Below are 25,171 nucleotides of genomic sequence, written 5' to 3' on the forward strand. Positions count from 1 at the left end.
ACAGGTCATCTAGTCTGACTGCCTTGCTCGAAACAGGTCTAATTAAACCAGGTTGCTCAAGGCCATGTCCAGCTGAGACCTGAACAGCTCTGAAGACAGAAGTTTCACAATTTGTCTTGGCAATGTATTCCAGTATTTAACCACCCTCATGGTAAAAAGAATTCCTAATGTCTAATACAAATTTCTCATGTTCCAACTTGCATCCATTGCTTCCTGTCCTATCATCATACATCTATCTCTTCTTAGAGTCCTGCTCCACCCTCTATGCATCACCCCAGCACATCAAACGGGAAAGCAATCGCATGACTACAGCTTTGCATGGAAAACTATTACTGCACTAGACCTTACTACACTAAGGTCTAAAGACCCAAAGCTTCCTTTCTGATCAGTTGAAAAATCACACTCCACCCATGATCCCAGGCCTCCCTGGAGAACCCGCACACTCCTTTCTCATGCTTTTCCTTGGACAATTTTTTCCTAGCCCATGGGGCAGACAGCATCTTCGCACTTGTGGATGTAAGTCAAGCTCTGAGCTGGCTTGGTCAAAGGAGAAGACTTGACATACTCTGGAGAGACAGGGTTGTTGCTGCTTTTCCCGGCAGCAATTTCTGGCAGCGACAACAGGACCGCTGCTGGTGCACAGGTGGGAGAGAGGAGAGGATCTGCTAATCTCTGGGGCAGTAGAATGGACAATCAAGCTGTAAGGCAAGCCTGATGTGGTTTAAGGTGGGAGAAAAGGAGCAAGAGTGGCACTTTCTAGTGAGAGCCACATCATAACAGGAAGTCTTGGGGCCACGACAGTGGCCATTACCACTGAAAGGCAAAAGATGGCACTTCCAAATGAAAAGCGAGGCCAGCATGTACCCCATGCAGTACCATAAATCAAACTGAATTCTCTGGGTACTGCAAAGGATGCAGTGTGTAATGCCACAGGAATTCCACTGCAATTCAAAAATAGGAGTCTTTTCCCTGTAGACGTTTCAGTGGGGATGTGGGAGTGGGGTTGGGTGGAAGCTGTCCAAGTGCCCTCCATGGACAGCTGGAAAATACTTGAGACCCAGCCAGCTCCAGCTAACCATAGAGTCTAATGAAGTCACAGGGGATTCCTGGCTCTGCTTTCATGTCCTTCATCCACCACAAGGAAATTCCTCTTCCTACTCCCCCCAAGCAGGGAGGCTCCCTTTTTCCCCAAACCCCTGCTTGACAAATGAGGAATCCCTCAGGCTTCCCAGGAACAAGCACCAGCCTGCCAATAACATTTTTGTTGTGCAGACAACACATTCCCCCAAGGCTGCAAAGGGTTAACGCAACACACAGCAACCTTGCTTCTGAGGCAGCAGCCACAAGCCCAAGAGCCACAACTCAGTCCATGAAGATGGGTGCTGAATCAAGTGACATGAATATTTTCAGAGAGCAGACTCTCTAAACTCTCCATATCATCAGTGAAGAAACATGGTCCTCCAGATGATGAGCCAAAGTGAACATCTTCTGATCCACCCCACCAAAGGGCTCCTCTCCATGGTGACTCTAGGGGGGTCTAAAGAGATAATCCTCCAGACTCAGGCTCTCTGCTTGCATATATGAATCCTCCTTGCTAGAATTTGTAAACCCTCATCCCTGTTCCCATCACATGAATTCCCAGGCGATGCTCAGCCTTGCCTCAGGCAGACAAAGCCCACTACCACAACATAAACAGGACATGGTACCATCTTGGCACAGCACACAAACCAAAATGGGTTACTTGGTCTGCCTCCAGACTAGACTGATGGTGGCGCTCGTAACTGCAGCTGCCTCACACTCTGAGCTTACCTGCCCTGAAATTTCTGGCATTAATGCAGCTGGAAGGATGCTGTATTTTCAGGCAAAAGCTTAAGTCCTTCTGTACTTGTTAAGACTACTTGTATCCCCATGACCATGGTCTAGGAGCTCTGACTCTAGTCCAGCACTATGCTGGTATGCCACAAACATCATTGCCAGCATCACGACAACTTGACAAGGCAGCAACATCCAAATGACTCTCATCTGGACAGGCTTTGGTAACACAGCCAGATACAACACACATGCAAGAGGTGAAGGGAAGGCTGAGGAACAGCCAGACATTCCCTTGGGATCACGGGAGGCACAACACTGCTGGAATAATACCCCCTGTAGTCCTCAGGAATCTCTCATCATCTTCACTGGGTGTTGGACTCCAGCCAAAGAGCATTTGGGTACACAAGGGATAAGGGCATCACACAGCTCTTGGACATGCCTGGAAAAACCCACCTCTGAGGCACTGACAGCACGGGTAGAAGAACAGCCTAGGAAGCAGCCATCACTGGCAGCACCGCTTAAGAGACAGTTTAAAATTTGCATGAGTGGCTGAGGATTGAGATGTCAAAGAGGGTGACAGTGCAAAACAGTTCTATGTGAAGGCCTTCAGGATCAGGGGTTTCCCTTACATATAAGCAATTCCTGTTGGATTCAGAGGTAGCCCTCAATCTCCATGTGGTGGATTTGGCTTTGGGACTGAAGCAGTAGCAGATGCTGCAGGGTCAGAGAGTTGCACTGGCAAAGCTGCAAATGGGATCAAAAAGACAAGTTGTGGTTCGAGGCTGTGACCCTTCCATATAGATTTACTGTGGAAAGGTGCCAAAAAGGCTGCAGATCACTAGCACACAGCAGGAAAGCTCCCAGTTACATCAGATGGTAGTACGCAACTTCTTGAGGTCAGATTTGGGAAAGGAAGACAATAACATTAGTGTTAGACCAGAAAGCCCTGCAGGGCATTTTGCCCTGAGATAGGCTGAAGAATAAGCACTGCTAACAATGGCATGACCCAGCTATTCCTGGAAGTGTTTGCTAAAAAGTTATTCACTAAATCATCACTGAACCAGCCAAAGACAATGCTATTTTAGACCTGGTTTTGGTAAGCAGCATAGAAATTATGGAAGAGCTGATGAGAGAAAGAAAACTTGGCCTGAACTAATAATGAGTTGATTCAGATTAACTTAAATGGGGGATGAACACAGGCCTTGAACTAAGAATTGAAAACCAGGACTGACAAGCAGACACCAGCTGCATCCGAGATACTGGGGAGAATGGGGTGAAATGGGAATTCCCTGAAATCAAGCTGACTCCAGTGAAAATGAAGAGTAAAAGACCCTTTTAGAAATAAAAAGAGCAATAGAAACGAGCAAATCTGCTGAGCAGGGAAGGTGGAGCTGAAGCTCAGTGTAATTGAGATGCATCCCTGGACAAAATTAATGTATGGTCTCCACCTTTATTCAGGATTGTGAGGCAGAATTCAAGTTCCCTTCCAGTGGGTTACAAGATTAAAGGCATGGTACTGGAGCAGAGCTCAAGATAAAGGAAAAAAAAAAAGATTGCAGCAGTTGGATGGGGGCTGAAGTGCCATTTGGACTGGGTGGGAGGGAAGATGAACTGATTGGGAGATGTCAGTGAGTCCCAACTCTGAAGGGGGCAGGATGTAGGGATACAGAACAAGGGGCAAAAAGCAGGAGGGAAGAGTGCAGAAATAGAAATGTTCATAGATAAGCAAAACTCAGTGGATGTAATACATTTGGAGCAGGAGCCTGGGGAAATGCCACCCCAAATCCAGAAAGACTGGCCGCAGGGCATATGACTGGAGAACAGCTAATATGATACATGCAGTGATGTCTACAGGGGTGAACGAAGATCATAACGAGACAGGCTGATCTGGTTGTTCTCTTCCTGACAGGCCTTAAATCTACCTGCAAATTTCAGCAGATTTTCAGGTATAAGGGTCTTCATGTTATTATTTTCACCCTCCTACCCCATCTTTCAAAAAAGTAATAGAAATGCTTAAACCCAGGGACTGATGTAGGTGTGATCACCTGGAGGTCAGCGAAGGACATACAATGCCCTTTCTGGGCAAACTTTGAATATACTGCCAAGGATGCCAAATTTTTAACCAGCTGTCTGCACTGACAGATCCCAAACCCTGCCAGTGTGAACACAGGCAAAGGCATGCTGCGCTTGTTGGCCTTTCTCTTAGGAAGCCACGGTCAGGCATTAAGGACTTGTCTTTGCCTCTAGCACTACACCAGGGCACCTGACTTTAGGAAACCCACGTTAATTCCTCCACACCAGCCTGGTCAGACACTGTTTGGTTTTCTGCCACATGCTGGTTTCCTCTCTGGATCGTGTTACAGATCTGTTGACAGCTTACATGCAGGGTGAGGGAGCAGGGACCAGTTTTAAGGCTGGTTGCACATGGCACACCGGTAGAACCGAAGATGGTCCCCCACTTGTGTTGAATACGTGAGAATAAGCCTCAGGAGAAGTTTACCCCCAGCTGTGCTCTTGCAGCATGGTGGGCACCCTCAGGACACCCATGCCAATGGCTGCACACCCCCTAGCAGATCTTCTGACCTCCCCTTCCAATGCTATCTTCAGATACAGCCTCCTCTTGTGGCTTTGCCAAATTTGAGACTTCTCTTGGAGGATGCTAAAGTATCTGCATCATCAGCCTCCAGCCCCTGGGATTTCTGACCTGCACTGCAGGACTGGGAAGTTCCCTCCACTGCTCGTCTGAAGGGACAGGGATGTTCAGTAGATCTTTGTTCAGCCAGATTAATCACAAGCGCATCAGATGCTTGCATCATTGAAAAACACTGGTTTCATGATGTTTGCACCCTCAGGACAAGGCTGGCTTACTGCCTCACTCAGCTACTAGTTGCCATGCATATGATGGGCACCATGGCCTGTCTGAGGGCCTCTTGGGATGGCTTTGCTGGGAATCCCAGCACATCTCCATGTGCCTGTGTAGGTTTCCTGGCTATAACTGAGGTACCACCCGCCCTAGGACATCTTAGGAGGAGGTAAGTTTTTCGAGAACCACTCATCTGAACCCAGGCATCAGCATTTTGTCTAAGTTGCACTTCAGTTTCCAAAAAGATTCCAATGGTTGTGGCTACTTGACAGACCTACAGTCTCTCCTGAGCTCCTGGAGGAGTCAATCCTGCACTGCAGAAAGCACCAAGACCACCCACCAATGATCCCAAAAGGTCAGGTCGTCCTGGTGCCTGACACAGAAGTCATTACATCACGATCCCAGGACAAAGTCCCACAACACTTGCTCTAGGAATAGATGTCTACACTCTCCCCAGGGACAGGAACCCCCATGTTCCCTTCGTCTGCCCCAAATTAAATTCCCTTAAGAAGGGGAGGACCAATTCACCACATTGTCTCCTCCATTCCCACCACAAATATCATCTGACATCACCGTGTTGCTGGAGGGGAAGGGACATCTTTTCACAGCGGCCTCAGGGAGGAGGCATCTAGACATGGCTCCATAGCACAGACATCGTCCCCCAGCAAGAAACGGCTCAGAGAGGTGACAGTGCAGAGGGAAGAGGAGTGCTGGGTCAGGAGCAGGCGCACACAGCAGAGAAATCCAGGGCTGCAGAAGGGAGCAGAGGACTGCGGTGAAGATGATTGAAGGAGGCATGAAGCGAGACAAACAAGGGAAGCATGGCCCCTGGCTCAGCAGGGACTACCTGACCTCTCCTCCAAGGGCGCACAGTAGCTTTCAACTGACTTCGGCAGCCAGCCCACGTCATGAGAGTTGTCGCTGTCTGGCACAGATGGTAAGCAGCAAAGCCCTAATCAGAAAGGACAGCTGGATCGCAAAGCTCCCTCCTGTGCTTCTCTGCCAATCAAGACATGGGAGCTGGGGCTGGGACCCCTTTCTGCTGTTCCCCCATCCTCAGTGCAACCCCTGAAAACTGAAGGCTGCTCTCAGAGGGGACAACAGCCACACCAACAGGTCTCAGCTCTTTAGGTCCCCTCCTGAGGTGGACCTGCCAGGGCTGTAACGCTCCATCACCGGTGCTCAGCAGGGACACGCAGGGTCTTTCTGCTCCACGGTACGTTTTAGGACTGGCAGAGCTCTCGCCTCCCAGGCACGGAAAGAGCTACCAGCAATGTTGCAGTGGGGACATCTACTCTTCCCACCCCTTCTCCCCAACATTGTCAAGCCCCTGGTCACCGGCCTTCCATCTCTTGAGCTACTTCTCACCCAGAGGCAACCTGCAGGGATCCCCTGCAGTCCCACCACGTTCACACCCCTGCAGTTTGCTTTAGGGTCCACTACAACACCAGCAGCCCCAAAGGGTTTCCTTCCCAGTGCAGAGAGACAAGGACGTCATCTTTGCAAGGTCATCTTCCCAACAGCTTTCCTCATACAACCTCAGAGGTGTAACATTCCTGTATAATTCAAAATGGAAAACCCTGTCCCACCAATAACAGATCCACAAATTCAGCATTTCTTACAGCACTTCAGCCCTAAAGCATCATTTGGTTCTGCCAAACAACCAAAGCCTGTACACACTTGAAAGTTAATACAAAATAAGCCAAATGTTTCCCAAAAAGCTCCTGCAGGAGGCTGCCTTTGAGCTTGTGTTAGCACTACAGATTCACCCCATGAACCTTCCTTTTTACCCCCTCAGGGAGGACAAATCCATGCAAGTCCCATAAACTTCCTGGCTTATGTGACAATTCTTGTGTTGCTTAAGCATAATGGGCCATCAACTTTCCCCTGGGATAAATTCGTCCTGACAATCTGTGTTTTAGTGCTCTACATCTTGGGAGAGTTGATAGCAATTGGGGTTTATTTTAATGGGAGTCGGTAGCCATGATCAATTGTAAAAGCTCTATTTCCACGGAAATGGGTATTTAATAGATTTTTGAAAATGGTGGTTATTGACCCAATGGGCCTTAATGGCTTGAAAACCATCTGATTGTAGTATGTAAGAGTAAATGCATATGATTTTCAAATGCATACTGGAATAGGTAGTAAAAACCCTTTTAAATTGCAGGGACCTTGTCAATAGGGAATTTCCATTTGCTTGTTTGGCCTTTCTATTTCTATCAGAGTGAATCATGGCCATCTCTTCCTCAGAGAGGCTTACCACTTCCTCACGGGTGAGATCATCTTAAAACACGCGACCCATCTGAGACCCATCAAAGTACGGGGATGTCTTTCATCAGACCAGGCAGCGATGCCGAGTCAGGCTTTTGGAGCGGCTGGGCTCCCAGCTGCTCTCATGGTGGGAGCAAAGGACACATGGACCATCTCTCATCCTCCACGGACCGTGCACCCCTGTTACTCCCAGGGAGAGCTCACTGGGAGCTGAAAAGCCACACGTGCCTCAGACTCCTGGGTTTAAACTCAACCTACAGGCTCCCAGTTGATGATCCTACAGTGAAATTCACAGGCAGAAATCTTGGTTTATTTGGGGTTAACACATACCAAAACATCAATAGGAGTGAATTCCAAGAAGAATGTACTAATTACTAAGAAGTAATCCTGGAAGCAGCAAACACTTTGCCCATCACAGGGGCAGCTCCCCTCTCCTGGCTGGCCTTTTCATGAGCCTGCAGGAATGCAGATGCCCAAGGTTTTTTAATCTGTTTGAAACCAGCCTGTGGGTCCAGCCATTGCAAAGAGGCGATCCCAAGCCACACATGTGCAGGACAGCAAGCCTGGGTACGTGTCACCACCGTAGAATAAGCCAGACAAAAACCAAGGACCTGAAAAATCCGAAATTTCAAAGGAACCTCTGTCCTCCTGCTCCCTCTTACCTTCCCCTTCAAAAACCAATGAATCTGGAATTAGAGGGTTCAGAGCCACAGTCTGTTGCTTCTCATCATTATCAGTGGAATAAGCAAAGGAGACAAATATTGCAGGTCACTGTCTGCTTCCACCCCAGTAAGGTGTCTCCCACTGCCATCCCCAAGTAGGTCCATAACACAGCATGCCATCTGTTTGCAGCATCATTCACCTCCACCCCCTGAACCCCAAGAGCGTCCAAGGAAGGAGCAACACTGCTGGCCAAGTGCAGACTCTGGGTGCAAACTCCAGGGCTTGTGCATGCCTGGGTGATAGGAGCCTGCTGAGTTGGGCTTTCCACCTGTGTCCATCACTGACCCCCCTCTCTCTTGGCAAGCACAAAGGATGCTCAGACTGTCACAGTGGCCTCTGAAAATGCATCATCATTCCCCCAGAGCACACGCTTGGCCATCTGCAAGAGCATGGACCTAACAGCGTACCTAGCAAGTCAGGAAGCTACTGCATATCTCTGGGGGCTGTGAGAAGGAGAGGGGAGCTGTCATCATGAGACATCATCCCTGAAAACAGGGAAACAGCAGTGGCTGGGCGGAGTTAATCAGAAGAAATCAAAAGAAACAGAGTTAAAGATCCAGTTTTGAACCATTTAGGGGAAGGAAAGGAGCCCTGCCAGGGAGAAACGCAGCAAAGCAGCAGCTTGGGGAAGGAGGGGAGCCCAGCATTGCCCTGGGCGGCCAGGCTCCAAAGCCCAGCACAGGCAACATCCGGGTTCCAATACACACCAACACGCTTTGAAGAGGCTTGCTATCCACTGTGCAGGGTAAGCGCTCGCCTTCTTTTGACAGTGTTGATGCTGGCTGGCTAGACGCTGGCATCATACAGAACGCATGTGAGAGAGGGCAAGCGAGAAGCGCCGGGGGAAGTGGAGAAATATGTTTGCAGCCCCTTGCGGTTTTGCAAGGCAGAACTCAACAGTGGCAAGTTATTCTAGAGCAGGGTCCAAGCTAAACAAAACCAGGTATGGTTTACTTCCTGCCTGGATTGTTTGTTTCAAAGCAAAATAAAAAAAAACCCATCCCAGGTCAGGACCAAGTCTTACAGCACTTTTTGCCTGTCTAAGGTTGCGCAAGATAAGCCCTGTCCCATGTAACCCACAAGAATAGATCTGTAAATCAGCTTTCTCTTACTTTTTGCCTGCAGCAAAAATACAAAGCAACATCCCAGGTTTAGGGAGGTCTTAAGGTCTCTGCAAACAAGTCAGTGTCCCCAGGAGCCTGAATTTCACTGCCAATTTTTATAGTGCAGTTCACAATCTGCTGAGGGAAGGCAGAGCAGATGACAAAGGTGGGTGCAACGCTCCTGGTCTCCACTAGCACTGCGTGGGCTTCACGTGGCTGAGCAGAGTCTCTGGGCCTGGGGGCTCAGCAAAGCACTCCAGACAAAGGGGAACTGCATAAATGAGGGCATCATTTTTTACCTTGCTTTTAGCCAGGACTGAGCAGCTTCATCTCCTTTCATTAAATGCCTCTCTTCCCCATCCAGGGACTAGGAGGCAGGAGGCCACAGCCCCAGCATCAACAGCAGCACCTCTGCTGCACAACTGCAGGGCAAGATGTGTAAGACTTCGTGCCTCAGTTTCCCTGGCTGAAGAGCTGGGATTACCCCTGCCCACAGCACAGGTGTTTGCAAACATCTCAGAAGACATGATCTTTGCTATGCAGGGTTTTCAAAGGAGCTTGGAGAAGTTAGGCACCCATATCCCACTGCTGTTCAATGGAAAGCAAGTGTCCAGCTTTTCACTGGGTGCCTCCTCCTTTCCCACCCATCTCCCACAGCATCCTCCTTCATAGGACAGGCCTCAAAGAGATGGTGTGAAAGATGAAGATCTGTGGACTGGATGAGCATGGTGAAGATGACCCTATGGCACATGTTCCAGCAACGATGTGCCACACTACTGCCTAAAACCTGTCTCCAGCCAAATTGCTGGGACAGATGCACACCATCACCAGCACCATCTTCAGCGCCAGGCCTCAGGAGATAGAGTGCATGTGGAGCTCTGTGCTAGGACCAGTCAAGGCTGGAGACAAACATGGTCTAATGCATAGCAGGAGGCAGCTTGGTACCCTCCTGAAAGAAGGCATGGCTGCTGCAGAGGGACCAGACCACAAACTGGTTTCTGCATGGATGAGGGAGGCAGAGCCCTGAGATTGAGGTCATCTCCAAAAACTGTTCTGGTGACCACCAGGTGACAAGCAAAAGTCAGTCTCTCTTCTTCATCCAGCCTCCCTGACTAGTAGGACAACAGAAAAGGAAACACAAACACTGCAAGGCTGGAAAAGGATTTCCGATGATGCTCTGATGAGCCCACAGCAGCCTGCAATGCACACACCCATCCATCAGTGGGGCAGCATGGCCTTGCAACAGAAGTCAGTGAAAGGGTGGCAGAAGACCAGAGTGCCACCATTCCAGTCTCTGGCCTGCCTCATCTGTTCAGGCTGAAAGCTCCTGGGCACCAGCAGAAGAAGGACCCTTTAATAGGGCTGACAACATGCTGAGCAGGGATGATGCTCCCAGGGGCATTAAGCTAACAGGTCCTAGTTCCTCTGCAAGGGGAACCACACAGCCCTGTGGTCAATAAACACCCCCTCAGGTACTCTTCACCATGATGGCAACATCCGGTCTTGCTAAAAGGTCCAAAACTTTGCTACCTTCACCCTAAACTTCTCACTGAAGGGCAAAAACTTGCAGCCTTGATATTGGTCAGGAAAGGGATCAAAACAGAGAAAAAGAGGAAAAGAAATCTATTCAAGCCAAACATGTCCCCCCTTCTTTATATAGAGAGATATATATATATTTTTTTTTTTTTTAAAGGGAAAAACCAAGTCCCAAGCCTCCAACTTATTTTTAGGTCAAGGCAATTGGGTGTCCCAGCCGGAGCATGGCGCGCACAAGCCAGCATTCTAAAAATGCCTTCCTCGTGGATATAAAAAGGATGCAAGATAATTTACTGGGGAAATTTTGTAATGCAACAATCAGATGTTAACCACAAACAACAAAAAATCCGAGGCTGCCTCTGATCCCCAGCACAGCCCTTAGCAGGCAACAATCGCAAAGGCTCAGCATCCTTGCCCTCCCCAAAGCCTCCCAGCAAAGTCCTCTGCCTCATGCCGTCTTGGTGGGTTTGGGCTCCACCAGACCTGTTCTGTCTCACCCCATCACCCTCTGCAAAGGGGCAATTTCATTTCCTAAATAAAGGTGGTGGCTGGGCCAAGGAAAACTAAAAGCAGTATGTTTGCTTAACAACTCCAACAGCTGCGGCTCAGCCTGCCAGTCCAAACGGGAATTAAATCATCCCAGAGACCCCATCAACACCAAGCTGATGGTGTCCCACCAGATGGCTGCCGAGCTCCTTGTCACCCTGCGATTTCATTTCCTGGGGTCTTGCTAGCCTGGCCAGTGTCTCAGCTGGCATCCTCTACCAGCATGCAAGGGTACAGTTGGACAAGGAGGAGCCCTGTAGAAGGCTGAACATCAGGACAAAGAGTCACCCCCCCTAGCCATTGGACACATGCTGTTCCTTCACAATTGCCATCCCAATACAATCGGCCCCCCTTAAGTGAGCCCCCGGGACAGTGGTGTTTGCTAGAACAATAGCTCACATGTGGGACAGCTGTTTTCCCCAAAAGCACCCAGGCTGCCTACAGCCACTGGGCAGGGGTCCTCTCCCCTCACTCACACGCGGATCATGTTCTCCCTCTCCCACAGAGACGTGGTCACCCTTGGGGGGACCTGGCAGGTCTGTGCTCAGAGGAAGGCTTGCAGGAGTGAGCGAGACTCGTCGTCTAGCAGAGGCTTACTGGAAATTAACCCTTGAGCCTTCTACCTTGGGAAGAAAAGGAGTGCATTACTGTAGATTTTATTTCCTACTTTTTAGCACCCCAAAACATACAGAAGAAGATTTGGGCACATCAGCACTATGCTGCAGCTTGCTATAAAAAGCAAGCTGCTTTGGCTAGCACCAAAGCCAGGGGCTGGGAACCAGCCCTTGGACCTGGACACTTCTATATCCTCGTGCTCCTCTTCCAGCCCCACTCCTCTGCTCCCTCAACAGACCTCTGGTCCAACCAGGAGCCACTGTGATATAGAGCCCTCTGCTCTTGACCTGTGTCCCCAAGACCTTGCATGGTCCCTTGGACAGCTGCACCGTGCTGCCACCTTCCCTGTGTAAAGAAGTCACTCCCACAGTCCCACTGGCCTGATGCCATGTTGGAGGGGCTGAGTCAGACCCTGGTCTTGCCACATGTGCCTTAGAGTGTGCCTCTGTGCTGGAGCCCCCATCACCACCTCCTCTGCCACTCCCGACCTTCTCCTCATGGACCTCTCATCATTTGATATTACAGCCCACAGCTACCCTTTCCTTTCATCTATCAGCCCATGCTGGAGAGGTTATAATCTCCCTCTCTCACATCTTTGTGAGAACAAAAGCCCCAAAGAGGCCTTCTGAGTGCCCAACTCATAGCTTCATTTACGATAAAGTTTGGGAGATACAAGACACAAGGACAGACAAGTGCATCACATGGAAGGAAAGGAACAGCCTTCACAGCAAGCAAGGAACCAGAAAGAAGAAATAGAAAGACTAAGCAAACAAAATATATCTTGCAGGGACAGCAAAGGCAGCAGCCAGAGGCCAAGGTGTGCAGTTCCCCAGTGGCACAAATGTAAACACATTGCAGAGCCCACTAAGTCACACCAACCAAGCCCACAGTGCATGCATTATCTCACCACTCTGAGCCCTCCCTCTTGGGAGCAAAACCCCGCTGTTGGGCTCACCTCTGGCACAATGCACCAGACGCTTACTACAGGGTAGTAACATGCCAAATACTCTCCAATGTACTTTGAGAAGGTCAAAAGCAGACTTGGGGTCTTCACCCCCAGGCTAGGGCTCTGGGTGAGCTGAGTAACCCAGAGGCACGTTCACATGGATATAGCCTCCAAGTCCCATCACAAGCAAGCAGCTTGGTAGACATCCTGCCCGCCATGTATAATGGGCTCTATCAAGGACAATCCCTTCTATCTTTGCCAAGTTTTTAAATCAGTAATCAATGGGAAAGCTCAGAGAGAGCATGTTTTCCTACAAAGGAAAGTATAAGGTTTTTGATGAGCTCAAATCCAACCACTTTCATGAAGTTTTAAAGCATCCACCACAAAACCATCAGGCTCCAGCAAAAAGCCCTGTTTATTACTGCACCTCCCCAGTCCCAGCAGGTCTACTACAGAGGAGAAGCAACAAGATCAGAAGCCAGTGAATCCATCACTGCCATGTTTGGCATCCCCAAAGCACTCATCTCACCACCACACTTGCAAGCCCTGAGACCAGCACTTGAGACTTGATGCTTTGGGAACACCAGGACATGGGTACAGGCCAGTAGGACTGCAAGAGGTGTCAGAGGGAGCTAAAAAGCAGCCAGAGCTCAGGCCCTGAGCAGGGGTACTTCCTAACCGTGCTCTCCTCGTGGGAGCATCAGGCAAGCAAATAGTCTCTTCCACTCCACAGGCAGTGTGTTCAATAGTTTGCAGATAATACACCCTCTCCATCCATCCTTCAAGTGACCAACCACCACAAGCAGCAAATGAAGGTGCCTGCAGACACCTACCATCTCTAGTTGAAGCTATGCTCTGCAACAGTATTAGTGACTTCAGGTTGTTCCCAAAGCTTATAATTCTGAAGTAACTTTGCACATACTGGCCCTTGTTCACCGTGAAAAAAATCTGCTAATGTTTCCTGTAGCAAGGGAAGGGGAAGTGAGCAGCTAATGTGAATGTTGTTTTACCATCTGGTTGCAATTAAGGGCTGGGCAGGTCAGCTGTTGCCCCAAGATGCCATCCTTGCCTCACCTGCTCTCAATATTACACCTTTTATGCTACCAATCCAACCACATTCAGCTGAACACCTCCTGGCAATGGGCTGCTCAAGTGCCAGAGAATAGCTTGGAGTGATTCATTCATCCTCGGGGGTTGGTTGTCCACGAGAGAGATATTCAGTGAGGTTAATCTGGATCAGCTTTTGAAGACACCACTTAAACAGCGGGAGGGTCCCAAGCAGCCTTAACCCAATTAAGCATCCTTCCTTTAGGATGGGAAGCCAGCTAAGCTTGCACTAAAGCCCATCAAGTGTCCTGTTAATCAGGTACAATTTAACATCACAGCTGTGGTCATCCCAGTGGAGGCCACCAAGAGACTAGAGACGCCTCGTCATTTTTCACCTCCTTTTGTCACTTTGGTTATTTCTGCCGTTACTTTGGGTAGTGAGATGAAAGGCCCAGCAGCTCTGCCCTTATCCACTTTGCTCTCCAGACTCCCCTTCCAGTTTTTCTTTTCACATTAACTGTCACACACCAGACTCTCATTGACTAACTGCCGGAGGGAGACCCTTGCTGAGTGTTAATTGCTGTTAATGAGCTGTTGCTGTTTTCCTTCCAAGAGCACCAATTACAACAGCACTCAGCCACTGCAAGAAGATGCATGTCTGCAGCAAATCAAGGCAAATTTTACTCCAGACCCTGGCATTATGCTGCCAGCAACTCCTGGAAAATGCTTTAAATCAGGATAAGACTGGGCAAAGGATGACAGCGGCAGCTCTCCTGCTATTGCCTGTCCCCTTTTTCTTCATATGGTGGGTCAGGGTCAATGAGAAGTCCCTGACTTGCTTCCTGTGGCTCCTGTTGTGGTGCCTTGCAGGGATGTCTACACTCAGCTGTTTACCTGAGCTCTCACTCAAGTCTCCCTCCAGCCACAAGCACGCAGTCCCACCGGTGGGTTTTACATGTGGGTGGTGGCCCAGCTGGCTCAGAGCACAGCAGGACTTGTCTTGTCCCACACACTACTAGAGGAGGTGCAGGAAGGACTCAGCAAGATGGCTTGATGGCCGGGTGTTGTGCACCACAACGCTGCCATCATTTCAGCATCATCCCCTACCCCAGAGCTGGGGGTAGCTCCTACCTTGGCTACAGCACGGTCCATCCCCACCAGAGCTTTATAATCCTTCCTTCTGAACCTGATTTCCCTCCCCTGCTAAGCATGGATGAGGGAATATGCTAGTACCAAGTGTGGCCTTGGAAGTATACTGAAATGTCCACCAGCTAAGAAGCACTAGAGCTACTGCTGGTCCTAAGGCTTCTCCCTCTGATTTGCCTTTCTGAAATCCACAGCCCAAGGGAAGATTTTTAAATGAGGGATGTGCAAGATGGTAAAAGCTTTTGCATGAGTGCTTAAGGTCATGCAAGTTAAGACAAGCTATCGAGACCCTTCACTAAAATGAACTGAATCTGTCTACAATGCTAGTAAGAAATTGTCCAGTGTCTGACTCTGACTTTCTCATTTGCATTATTTTTGGCCATACAAAGAAACGTTCACACCCAAACTCTCTTTGTGAGAGCCTTGAAATGAAATACAGCAGACCTGATTTACTCCATGAAAAAAAGATCCCAAGATTTTTGTCTTGCCACCTTGATCTGAAAGGAGATTTAGAGAGCACCACCTGCAGCAGGGTTTCCCTCTCCTGCATCTCTCCCAAGGCCGCAGCTCCCTCCTGGGCTCTGGCACGTGGTTCTCCAGCAGGTATGAAAAAGTGCAGACGTCTCAGCAGAGCAGCAGCCAGCTTGCTCCCTCGGTCTCCTCTAGTCAGATCGAAAGCTGTTGTTCACATTGAAGCACCTGGCTCCTATTGTGCCGCCTTTCCGCAGTTTGTTAAATTTTATTTCGCATTATTTCTCCCGTTTTGGCTTCCCCCCTAAAAATCCTTCTGTATGTTCCTCAGCTGCCCCACTCCTCATAAATGTTCATATAAGTATAATACCTTAAAAGCAAACCCAGAGGTACTCGCCTAGTGGGAGCTCTGCCTGAACAAAACCCCTTGGGCTAAGGTCACCTGCTTGTGTATCTTGGGATTCATCCACCAGCTTCGGGGGAACAACAGTGACCTGGCCATGCCCTTGGGCGAGTTCAAGTTCGCCTTGGTTTTTTTCAAACCCACACTACCAATTTCCCAGTGGTTTTCCCACAAACATATATATTTTTCCCCAGGAGCCAGGGTACCCTCAGCAGGGATGAGCCCAGGGAGGGTGGGTGTCCACCAGTATCTCTGAAGAAGCCAGCCAAAAGCAGCTCAGAAGAGCTCTGCAGCAGCAGGATTCAACTCATGCCCCCACGTTTCCCAAATGCTGGGCACACCGGATTTCGTTTTTCAGAGCTTAGCCTACAAACAATCAATCTTGTCTTCTGCGCAGGCCAATGAGGTCTGCGGAAAGAAAATTGCAAAAGATCTGTTATTTCCCTAGTGTTCCCATTTTCCCATTCCTTTCCCACAGAAGCAAGGTTTTTGTTTTGTTTTGTTTTTTTTCTTTCCCAACTTTCAGGGGAAAATCCTGACAAATGGAAGCCCTGATTCATACCAGCAAAAATTTGGCCTTTTTTAATTTAAGGTGGAGCCCTTCTTGTCTGAGGATGAAAACATTTCTCTAACTGCACACAGAGGGCCAACACCAAGCCCTTGCCCTGCTGAAGCAAAGGCCGAGTAGCATTGGATACTCGTGGCCACCACGAGCAGAGAGTTGTTGTGCAGGCAGGAGAGTTGTCATGCAGGCAGGAGAGCCACTCATCTCCCCCACGCTCAGGAAAGCACTGCCCATGCTCGCTCACAGGGATGGGAAACAAGGGGACGGGCAGGCACAGGGTGGCGATGGTGGCTGTCACCAAAGAGACTTCCAGGGGTGGGGAAACATCTTCCGGGGGGATGCTCGGGCAGATGCAGGGTGTGCGGCTCTGTGGCCAGAGAGATGCATTGGAAGAAAAGCTCCCCATTCTCCTCCTGTGTTTTCTCAGATGACTGAAGGACGTGTGAGAAAGGCTCAGGAAGGGAGGAAGGGAAGCGCTGCTCCTCTCCCATCACCACCACCAGAGCAGAGACACTGGCTTCCCTCCACCCTCTGTGTCCCACCTGGGAAGCAGCAGAGAGAAAAAGCTGGGTTGCAAAAAAAGGATTTATGGCCACAGCCTACCTGCTCCTACAGCCCAGGAGAAAAAAGTGAAGGAGAAAGAAGATCAAAGGAGTGATGTGTCCCTAAAACCCTCCCTTGCAGCTTTTCTCCCCAGATGCTGCCATCCATGCTGCACCACTCCCGCTCCGGTGGGCACCTCTGCCCATCGCTGGGAGCCGGCAGCAGGGAATGAGCAATTTTCTCTGACACTGAGACAGAAACAGCTTAAAAAAAAAAAAAGGAAAAGCCATGACCTTTTTTTCCCTTCCCTGTCTCCAGCCAGAAAGCACATTTGGCAGAGCCCCGAGCGCTGGAAGCCATCAGCGGGGCTGCCAGCACTTCAGAGGCTCCGGGGAGGAGGGCAGGAGTGCGCAAGCCACCGACCACACCAAAGCCACTGTCTCTACTGCCCCAGGGTCCCCCATCACGTGGAGAGGGTCCCCCTCTCCATCCCGCCCCAGCTGCTGCCTCCAAAGGGCCCTGGGGAGAGCAAGGGTCCCCTAACGCTGCGCATTGATGCTCCATGGAGCAACATGGGTTTTGCAGGGCTTTTTGCGCCTGTGGCACGTGGTAAAGGCACACATCCTCCTCTAGCACCAAGCAGCCACCCTACATCTTTGCCTGAAGAGGGGGGATTTGCTCCCCAACCACCATTTGGCTTTGAGGTGCAGGGTTTGATCAGCCCTGCCCGTGCCCAGCCAAGGGCATCTCCCCTGGGCATCACTTCCCAGGGAGAATTTGGGGAGGCTTATGCACACCAACCCATACCTTATCAAATCCTGCCACTCACACCTAACAGCATCACCTTCTTCTCCCCACCCCAGCACTCAGGAAAAGGCATTTTTAATATAAATTAAGAAATCAGGCTTTAAGACACATTTACGGAAGGTGGGCAAGGGGCAGCAATCTCCCCGCTGCATCCCATGCAGGGAGGTCAGGGGAAAGAGCATCCTTTGCACAGGGCCCCTCTGCCCACCCCGGGGATGCCCACAGACCCACTGGCCTATCACCGGAGACTGGCAGCTCTGCACTGGGAATCCCCCTGGGGGAGAGTTCCCCATCAATCCCTGTTCATTTTGGGGGGGGAAAAACACTTAACAGCAGGGCGTTGCAGAGGGGTAGGACTCAGTGCCATCCTGCACCCCCATCCCATGGGAAAACACCTCTCCACTTTCCCACACTGGAAAGTGGCAGGTCAGAAGCAACATTCAGGTGCAGAGCGGGTGATGGGGAGAGGGTGAACCCCATCCCTCAACATGCCACCTCCCCCCCCATAAGCCCTGCACCTACCGCTGGGGTGAGTCGGGGTCGAAGCAGGTCCTGGCCACATCAGTGGCCCGCGGGTCGCAGCAGTCGCCGTCGTCGAAGTCATCCAACATGTTGTTGCACTCCATGTGGCAGATGCCATCACGGCGCTTCCAGGAGAAGCAGCGGCCGGGCCGGCGGCAGTCCCCGCCGTCATAGCCAGTGAGGGGATGCTCACACTCAGGGTCGCAGCGCTCGTTGCCCACCTTGCTGGGCTCGCAGCCCAGGAGGATGGCGCGGCGGCGCAGGGAGGAGTTGCGTATCTCCAGCAAGCTGAGCTGCCAGGAGATGTTGTAAGGTCGGAAAGCTTCACTCAGCGCCCAGTGTTGCCGCCAAACCTGCTCCCGGCTGACCGTTGGCCGCCTGCCGTCATCCTCCGCCAGGTTCACCACCCGGTACCGCACCACCTTCCCACTCCGCAGCGGCCAATGCTGGTTGTAGTGGGAGACCAGCTCCACGTTATCACAGGCAGTCTGCCCGCAGGCGGGGGGGCCCAGCGGCCGCAAGACAGGGGACGGCAGGGACGGCAGCACCCACTGCCGGGGGAAGGCACCCTCCCGAAAAGGCACCCAGTGATCTTCCGGGGTGGCAAAGCCGGCAGCCAGAGCCAGCCCTGCCACTCCACTGGCCGCCCCCTCTAGGAAGGGACGCTGGAGATGGGGTTGGGACAGGGCAGCCCGCCACAGGGCCAGCCCGGCCAGGTGTCCCCGGAAAGCATGCGTGGTCCCCCAGGCGTCTCCCCCCAGCAGCAGTGTGCGGCAGGAGGCCATGAAGGCGCTGTGCAGGGGTCCCCCCTGCCCACTGGCGCGGCCCACCCGTGTCCCATCCACGTAGAGAGCCATCCACCGCCCGTCATAGCTGGCGGCCAGGTGGGTCCATGCCTCAGGGCGGTAGCGGTGGTAGGCAGTCACCTCGGTGGCAGTGGCCGCCTGATCCGTGCGGAGGGAGAAGAAGAAGCGAGCATCCTTCTTGCCGCCAAGCTGCAGGGCACGGATGCCCAGCGCCCAGCCCTTATCGCTGGCTGTGTGTGAGCAGTTGTCGAAGACGCCTGCAGCGGGGACGGGGATGGGCATGGAGAGAGAGGAGAGCTGGTGAGGACTGGAGAGCATTGCCGTTCCTCCCTGGAGCACGAGCCATGTCCTCAGTGGCGGGACAGTTCTTGGCAGGGCTGCGGGGAGGCTACCACTGCCACTGCCATGGGTAAATGTAGGTAGCCAGCAGCTGGGCAATGGGTGCTGCATCAGGGGCGACACCCCAGCCCCCGTCCAAAATCATTTCTATGAGCAGGTAGAGTAGCCAGGAGGGACGGCAAAGCAGGATAGGCGGGATGGAGAGGGAAGGAAGAGCATGGATGGGAGGAGAGGCTGAAGAGTAAGGTGTTTCTGAGCTGCTTTCCATAGGAGCGCTCCTGCGGGATGGGATTAGAGGCTAAACTTTTTATCTGCGGGCCAAAGCTTTTAAGAATTAGAGCACAGCAACCCAAAGCAAAACAGCCTCCTCCAGGGACTGCTTTCCCAACAGCTTCTAGGCAGATTTACAGCTCTCCTTTATGCTCCAGTTTTCCTCCCAGTCACGCATCCGGCACAGGCGGGTGAGGGCCGGAGAGGGATGTGCTGCCTCCAGCTGGGCGGGTGCACTCCTCAGCTCCTAAGGTCTCACAAGCATAAATCCATCCCCAGGAATAGCTTTGGGCTCAGCCTCTCCCTGTGCACCCAAGCATATTGCAAACCTGTGTTTTAGGCTGGGCAAGACTTGGAGCTTTGCTGACTTTCCATGAAACTCAGGCTACGGAGTGCAGGCTTGCAGGCACTGAATGCTCTTGGGAATCAATGGCCATAAGGCACTTAAATACTGGCAAGGGCAAATGGACCCGCTGCTTGAAATTAATGCTTCTGGGCTCCTAAATCGCCACAGCCAGGACGTTCACGCAGGTCATCGGCTGGGGCAAGTGAGCTCAAAGGCACACTTTGAGCCTCACCAGTGGCATCTGCTGCCCCCCGCCCCGCCCCGCTCTCCTGTTCACCACCCCAACAAATTGCTTCCAGATGCAACAGTGCCCTAATGCTGCCGAAACCTGCTGCCGTGCCTGGAGGCCCTTTTTATATTCCTGCTGTGGCATTCTTATGCTCCAGCCTGCTTTTCCCTGCTGCATCTGTTCTCCTGCCCCTCACCGTGCCTCTTCCATTGCATGTACTGCCTGCCTATCTCCGTGGTGTCAGGGCATCACGGGCCAAAACAAGGTACTCCTGCCCTGTCCCGCTGCGTCACCTCTCCCTGGGGATGCCCAGCATGACACTCTGGGGAAACTGTACCTGCCGCCAGAATTGCAAAGAGGCCAGCAGAGAGAGGCAGAGGTGTAGAGGGTCAGGAGCTGCAGGAGGAGCAGGACCTCCTGGCTTTCATCCAGGGGATGTGACTGAAGCCAGGTTACCATGACCCCACATCTCCCCTGCCAGCCCTCATAAACATCAAGCCTCACTGCACCCCAGGAAGCAGCAGCCCTCCTTCCATCCCTCCCTTTCACTGAGGGCGAGATGGGTGGTGGCCTCTTGGCCATCCCATGGTCGTAACTAGCCCGGGCACGGATCCCTGCCACTGCGCACTACAAAGGCAGCCACGCACAAAGCCTCCATGGGCGGATGGGCTTTGGCCAACTCTTGTTTTCTGGTGAATTGTGAAAGGGAAGCAGAAAGACCAGGGGAAGCTGAGACAGGGAGAAGCCAAAAAGCAGGAGGCAGGCAAGGGAGCCTTGTAGGCATGAGAAGGCAAAGCTGGAGAGCACTTTTGGGTTGGATGCTGAATGAAAGGTGCTTAGACCTGCACGCTTGAAAGCCATCTCCTAGTATTTGGTCCTCACTGGGGTTGAGGAAACAGGGCGTGGTACCTCCTCTCAGGAAAACTCATGCATTTCACCATTAAATGATTTGGAGTCCCCCAAATTTGATTAAACACTAAGGAAAAACCAGGCAAACAGCATCGGGGTGGAACAGCCTTCTGGCGTGAGTGTGAGCTAGCACCCTCACAAACCCATGCTGGAACCAAGCCAAGCCTGGAAGTGCCTGATGAGTTCAAAACTGGCCAAAAAAACCTTAAGTGAGCCTAAAACCAGGCCTGGAGACTTCATCCAAGGGAAGCAAGTGAGGCCAAGGCCAGCTTTACAACAGGGGCTGGAAAGCCACTACAGCAGCAGCTGGTGCTTCCTAGACGTGGCCAGGGATGTCATCTCTGGTGCAGTGGCAGCCACGGAGGGTGCAGGCAGAGCAGCAATGTCCCACGGCCAGGAGCCACTGCAGAATGGTGAAGCAGAGCCATCCAGCAGCAGGTCCTAACATCTCCTGAGGGCCTCCACAAGAAATCACCAAGGGACCAGTTTCAAGACCCTGGAATTTGCCAGGGAACTTGGTCTTTTGTCCTGGGGCAACCCATCAGGAAGGGAAAGAGCTGTTTGCAGAGGAGGTGCAAGGTGATCTCCTCAGCACCTGTAAGTGCAACTCTGCCTCTGATCCATCAGGTGGGAAAGGGGAGCTCTAATCTGGTTTGTGATGTTCATCAGCACTTAGGATGATAACTTTGGGGTTTAAAACAAGAGTTGTTGGCAACAGTGCAAAAAAATTAAGAGAAAGGTGTCTGCCAGAAAAAGTGTCTGATGGAGAAAAAGCCTCCAAAGAGATGAAGTGTGCCACTTTGTAAGGAGCACACTCAAAGCAGCATCTCCTCCTGCTGGGACCAGGAGCTTTGCAGCACAAGGAATAGTTCAGCCATGCTTTGAGACTCAAATATCAGGTGCAAATTAGCTGCTAAAGCTCTGGAGGGTTTGACACAGGCCAGGAGCCCCTAGCTATGCCATGAGAGCAGCTGGCCCGAGAGAGGGTGGTCACCCCTTGGGGCGTGCAGCAGTGAGCAGCTCGGGGATCCAAGGAGGACAACTGGGCTTAGACACAGCAGAAGTTTGGGATGGCCTCTGGTGAGGAATCTTCTGACCCAACAAAACCATACCTGATCTGAGTAAAAAGAAACCTCAGCCTGGCACAAAGGGAAATCCCCTTGGGGTTTACCAGAAGCAGAGCAGGTGGGGATGGAGGGGAGACAAAAAAGGTGGAAAAAGAAATGGCATCACATGAAAGGACTCTCATCTGCTGCCCAAAATGAGAAGGATGTGGAAGAGGGACCACGCACCTTCCCTGGCGGTGGCCATGGCAGGGCACTGGGGTTATACCCCAGCAGAAATCCCCCCATGCAAGAGGGGCTAAGAGGGATGAACAGCCCCATCCAGGGTGGCCTTAAGGCAAAATGTGACATCTACAGGAACAAAGCCCCAAGTCCTGAGCCTTCAATCCAGGCAGCAGTCACACCAGCCAACAGGATAGCTTGCTTTGCCTGGACAGAACTTCTCAGCCTGGCCTTATTTCCCAGGCAATGATGCTGGGAGATGCTCAGCTCTGCCCTGCTTTCCTCCCGCCTTCCCTCTCGCACACAGACACCTGGAGCATCTCCAGCTCCTCCCCAACTTTGGACTGCCTCACAGCTCAGTCCCCGCTCTACCGACAGAGCAGGAGCAGCAGATCAGAGGCAGACTCGGCACCTGCCAAAGGGCTGGCAGCTGCCTGCATCACCTGCTCCCATGAAACGCCAGCGGTGCTGGCCTGTCCCCCTTCACCACCCATACCCGGGCCCCGGTGCAGCTGCAGGGAGATGCTGGGAAGCAGACGGTGACTCAGGCAGCCGGAGGTGCCTGGGGCTGACTCAAACCCTGGAGCACAGAGGCTGGGGGATATTACCCAAGTGAGTGCCAGTGCTCACGGGCGGTGCTTTCAGCACTAACAACCATCCCACCCTCCGCAAGAAAATTAAAAAAGAAAGAAAAAAAAAAACCTAAAACCCCGCTGGCTAGCTGGGAAAAGCAAAACCCAACACCTGCAGGCCAGACCTCCAGATGCAAACAGCTGTGCTGCCAATGTGATGGCTGGGAAGTGTGCTCCGTGCATCCCAAGCCGCTGCCTGCCAGCAGGGATGCAGCAAGGTCCCCAGTAAGAAGGCGGACAGTGAGGTGAATGCTAGGTAGTTTCCTTGTACAAGGCTGCTTTTCCCCTCTGCCACCCAGCCTCTAGCCTGTCCCTCCTACCTCTTCCACAGCAAAGATGCGGCTATTGCCCCAACGAGCCAGGGAGATAAATTAATGAAAGAGGCCAGGTGGTGAGCGAAGTGGCGGGAGGTTCAGTGGAGGGATCACAAGTGGAGGGAGAGTTAGGACAGAGAGAGGGTTTCCCCAACCAACCAGCTCGGCCAAGGTGGCACAGAAACACAGCAGCCCTCGCACCGTCCCAAGAGGGACCCCAGACATCCCACGGGAGCGATACATCTTGGTGCTGCCACCCGTTCCCAGCCCTGCCCGGCATCACTGCTCTGCCCCGCCGTGCTTGTACCCTGCCACAAACGCCCGTCCTGGCACGGCCGCGCGAAGGACCGCTGCTGGAGGTGCCACCTGCCCCGCTCCGTGCCCGTGTGCCGGTCCCCTCCGTCTCCCCAGGCTCTCCATCACCTGCCTGTTTCTTAACTTGGGGGGGGGGGGATGAATTCCCGGTGGAAAAAGCATCTGGGGCCGTCCTCTGCCCCGGGGAGCCGCTTTGCAGAGCCCTCGGGGCCGGGAGACCGGCGGGGCGGGGGGAACGGAGGACGGGGCCGGGGGCGGACACGCCGGGGCCGGGGCAGGGGCCGGGGCCGTGCGTGCGGCGCGGCTGCCACCGTGCGGCCGCCCGCCCCGGGGACCCGCCGGGAGCCCGGCCAGGGCGGGAGGGGAGCGCGGGGAGCCGCGGCCGTTTAGCCCGGTGGGGACCCCCGGAAAGCCCCCGGCGTGCCCGCGGCCTCGGGGAAGGAGGAATGGGGGGGGGTGTCGGGCGGAGCGTGTCGCCCAAAGGGACCTTCCAGCTCCCGGCGGGAGGAGAGGGAGAAGCTAGATAGGAGCCAGGGGGGCCGGGCTGGAAGGACGGGGCGGGGGGGGGGGGGGGGCAAGAGAGGGGAGGGGATGTTTTAGGGTTTGGTCTCAAGGGAAGGAGGACTATTTCACGCCCGGGGTGCAGAGGACACGGGTGGGGGCGCGGGGTGTCACCTGCCACAGCGGAGAAGGCGGCAGGCGAGCCCCCCACGGAGGTCTGGGGCGGAGGGGGGGGGGGGTCGGGACCCATGCCTCCCTGCCTGCCCGCCGGCGGGACGGGGTTTACCTGCGATGATGGCCGGGTTGCTCTGTCCGCCCGCCGCCTTCACCCACATCTCCAGGGTGAACTCCTCCCGCGGGATGTCGGGCAGCGCCTCCGGCCGCGCCGCTAGCTGCTCCCGGCCGCCGGAGAAGTACAGGGCGGGCAGCGGCCGCTCCCGGGGGGGGCTCGGCACCTGCGGCTCCCGGCCCCGTAGCTTTTCCCTCCGGACCTGGCCGTCCGTCTCTCCCCCCGGCTCCTCTCCGCCTCCCCCGGCTTCCCGCGGTCTCCGGTCCCGCTGTCGCCCGGAGCCCGGCGGAGCTGCAGCGCCGAGCACGCCCTGCGCGCCGGGACCCTGCGGGTACAGCCCGTAGGGGTGATGCGGGGGGGGCGGCACGGCGGCTCGGCGCCTCCATCCCGCAGCCGGAGACCGGCGGGGCGTTGGGGGACCGGGGGTCCCCGCGGGCCAGGCTGAGGGCCGCCAGCAGCAGCGCGGCCAGGGGGGGCCCGCCGCGCAGCATCCTCCTTGGGGACGAAGTGGGGGGGGCTGGGGGGTGGGGGGGGCGGCCCTGGGGGAGGGGGACGCTCGGACGCTCAGGGGGGCGGCGGGCGGCAGCGCCGGGGCATCCTCCCCCGGCCCCCGCCGCAGCCGCTGCCCCCAACTTTTCCTCGGCACCGCTCTCCTCCCCTCTGCTCCTGCGGGAGGAGGAGGAGGAGGAAGAGGAGGAGGAGAAGGAGGGCGAGAGCACGGCGGCGGGGACCCCCCTTCTGCCTGCAGCCGGGGTTCCCGGGGCACGGCGGCCCCTCCGCGGCTCTCTGCGCTGCCCGGCTCTGCCTGCGGGAGCTGGGGATGCGTTAGACGCCCTTATCTAGAAAGCCCCGAGGCGCTCCGCTCTTCCCCCCCCCCCCCCGCCAAGGAGGGGTGTGGAGGGGGGGGCTGCCTTATTTAAAGATGATTATGTCCAATCTAATAAACCCCGAGCGGAGCATCGCCCTCCCTTCCCTCCGCCCTCCCGGGCGCTGCCCAGGATGCTGGCGGGGAGGGG

The 25,171-nt window shown here is 53.5% G+C and overlaps 1 protein-coding gene across 1 annotated transcript in view; it reads right to left on the reverse strand.

The window, feature by feature from the left end:
- The window catches only part of PAPPA2 (pappalysin 2), a 94,659-nt gene extending 70,013 nt beyond the window's left edge, over nt 1-24,646 (reverse strand). Inside the window, 3 exon segments of the mRNA XM_052801398.1 lie at nt 17,920-18,982; nt 24,153-24,513; nt 24,515-24,646. Of these exon segments, the coding sequence (XP_052657358.1) occupies nt 17,920-18,982; nt 24,153-24,513; nt 24,515-24,646 (1,556 nt within the window).
- Between the last annotated feature and the right edge of the window lie 525 nt (nt 24,647-25,171).

This window comes from Harpia harpyja, chromosome 11 (genome assembly GCF_026419915.1).
Source record: "Harpia harpyja isolate bHarHar1 chromosome 11, bHarHar1 primary haplotype, whole genome shotgun sequence".
In the NCBI taxonomy this organism is placed as follows: domain Eukaryota; kingdom Metazoa; phylum Chordata; class Aves; order Accipitriformes; family Accipitridae; genus Harpia; species Harpia harpyja.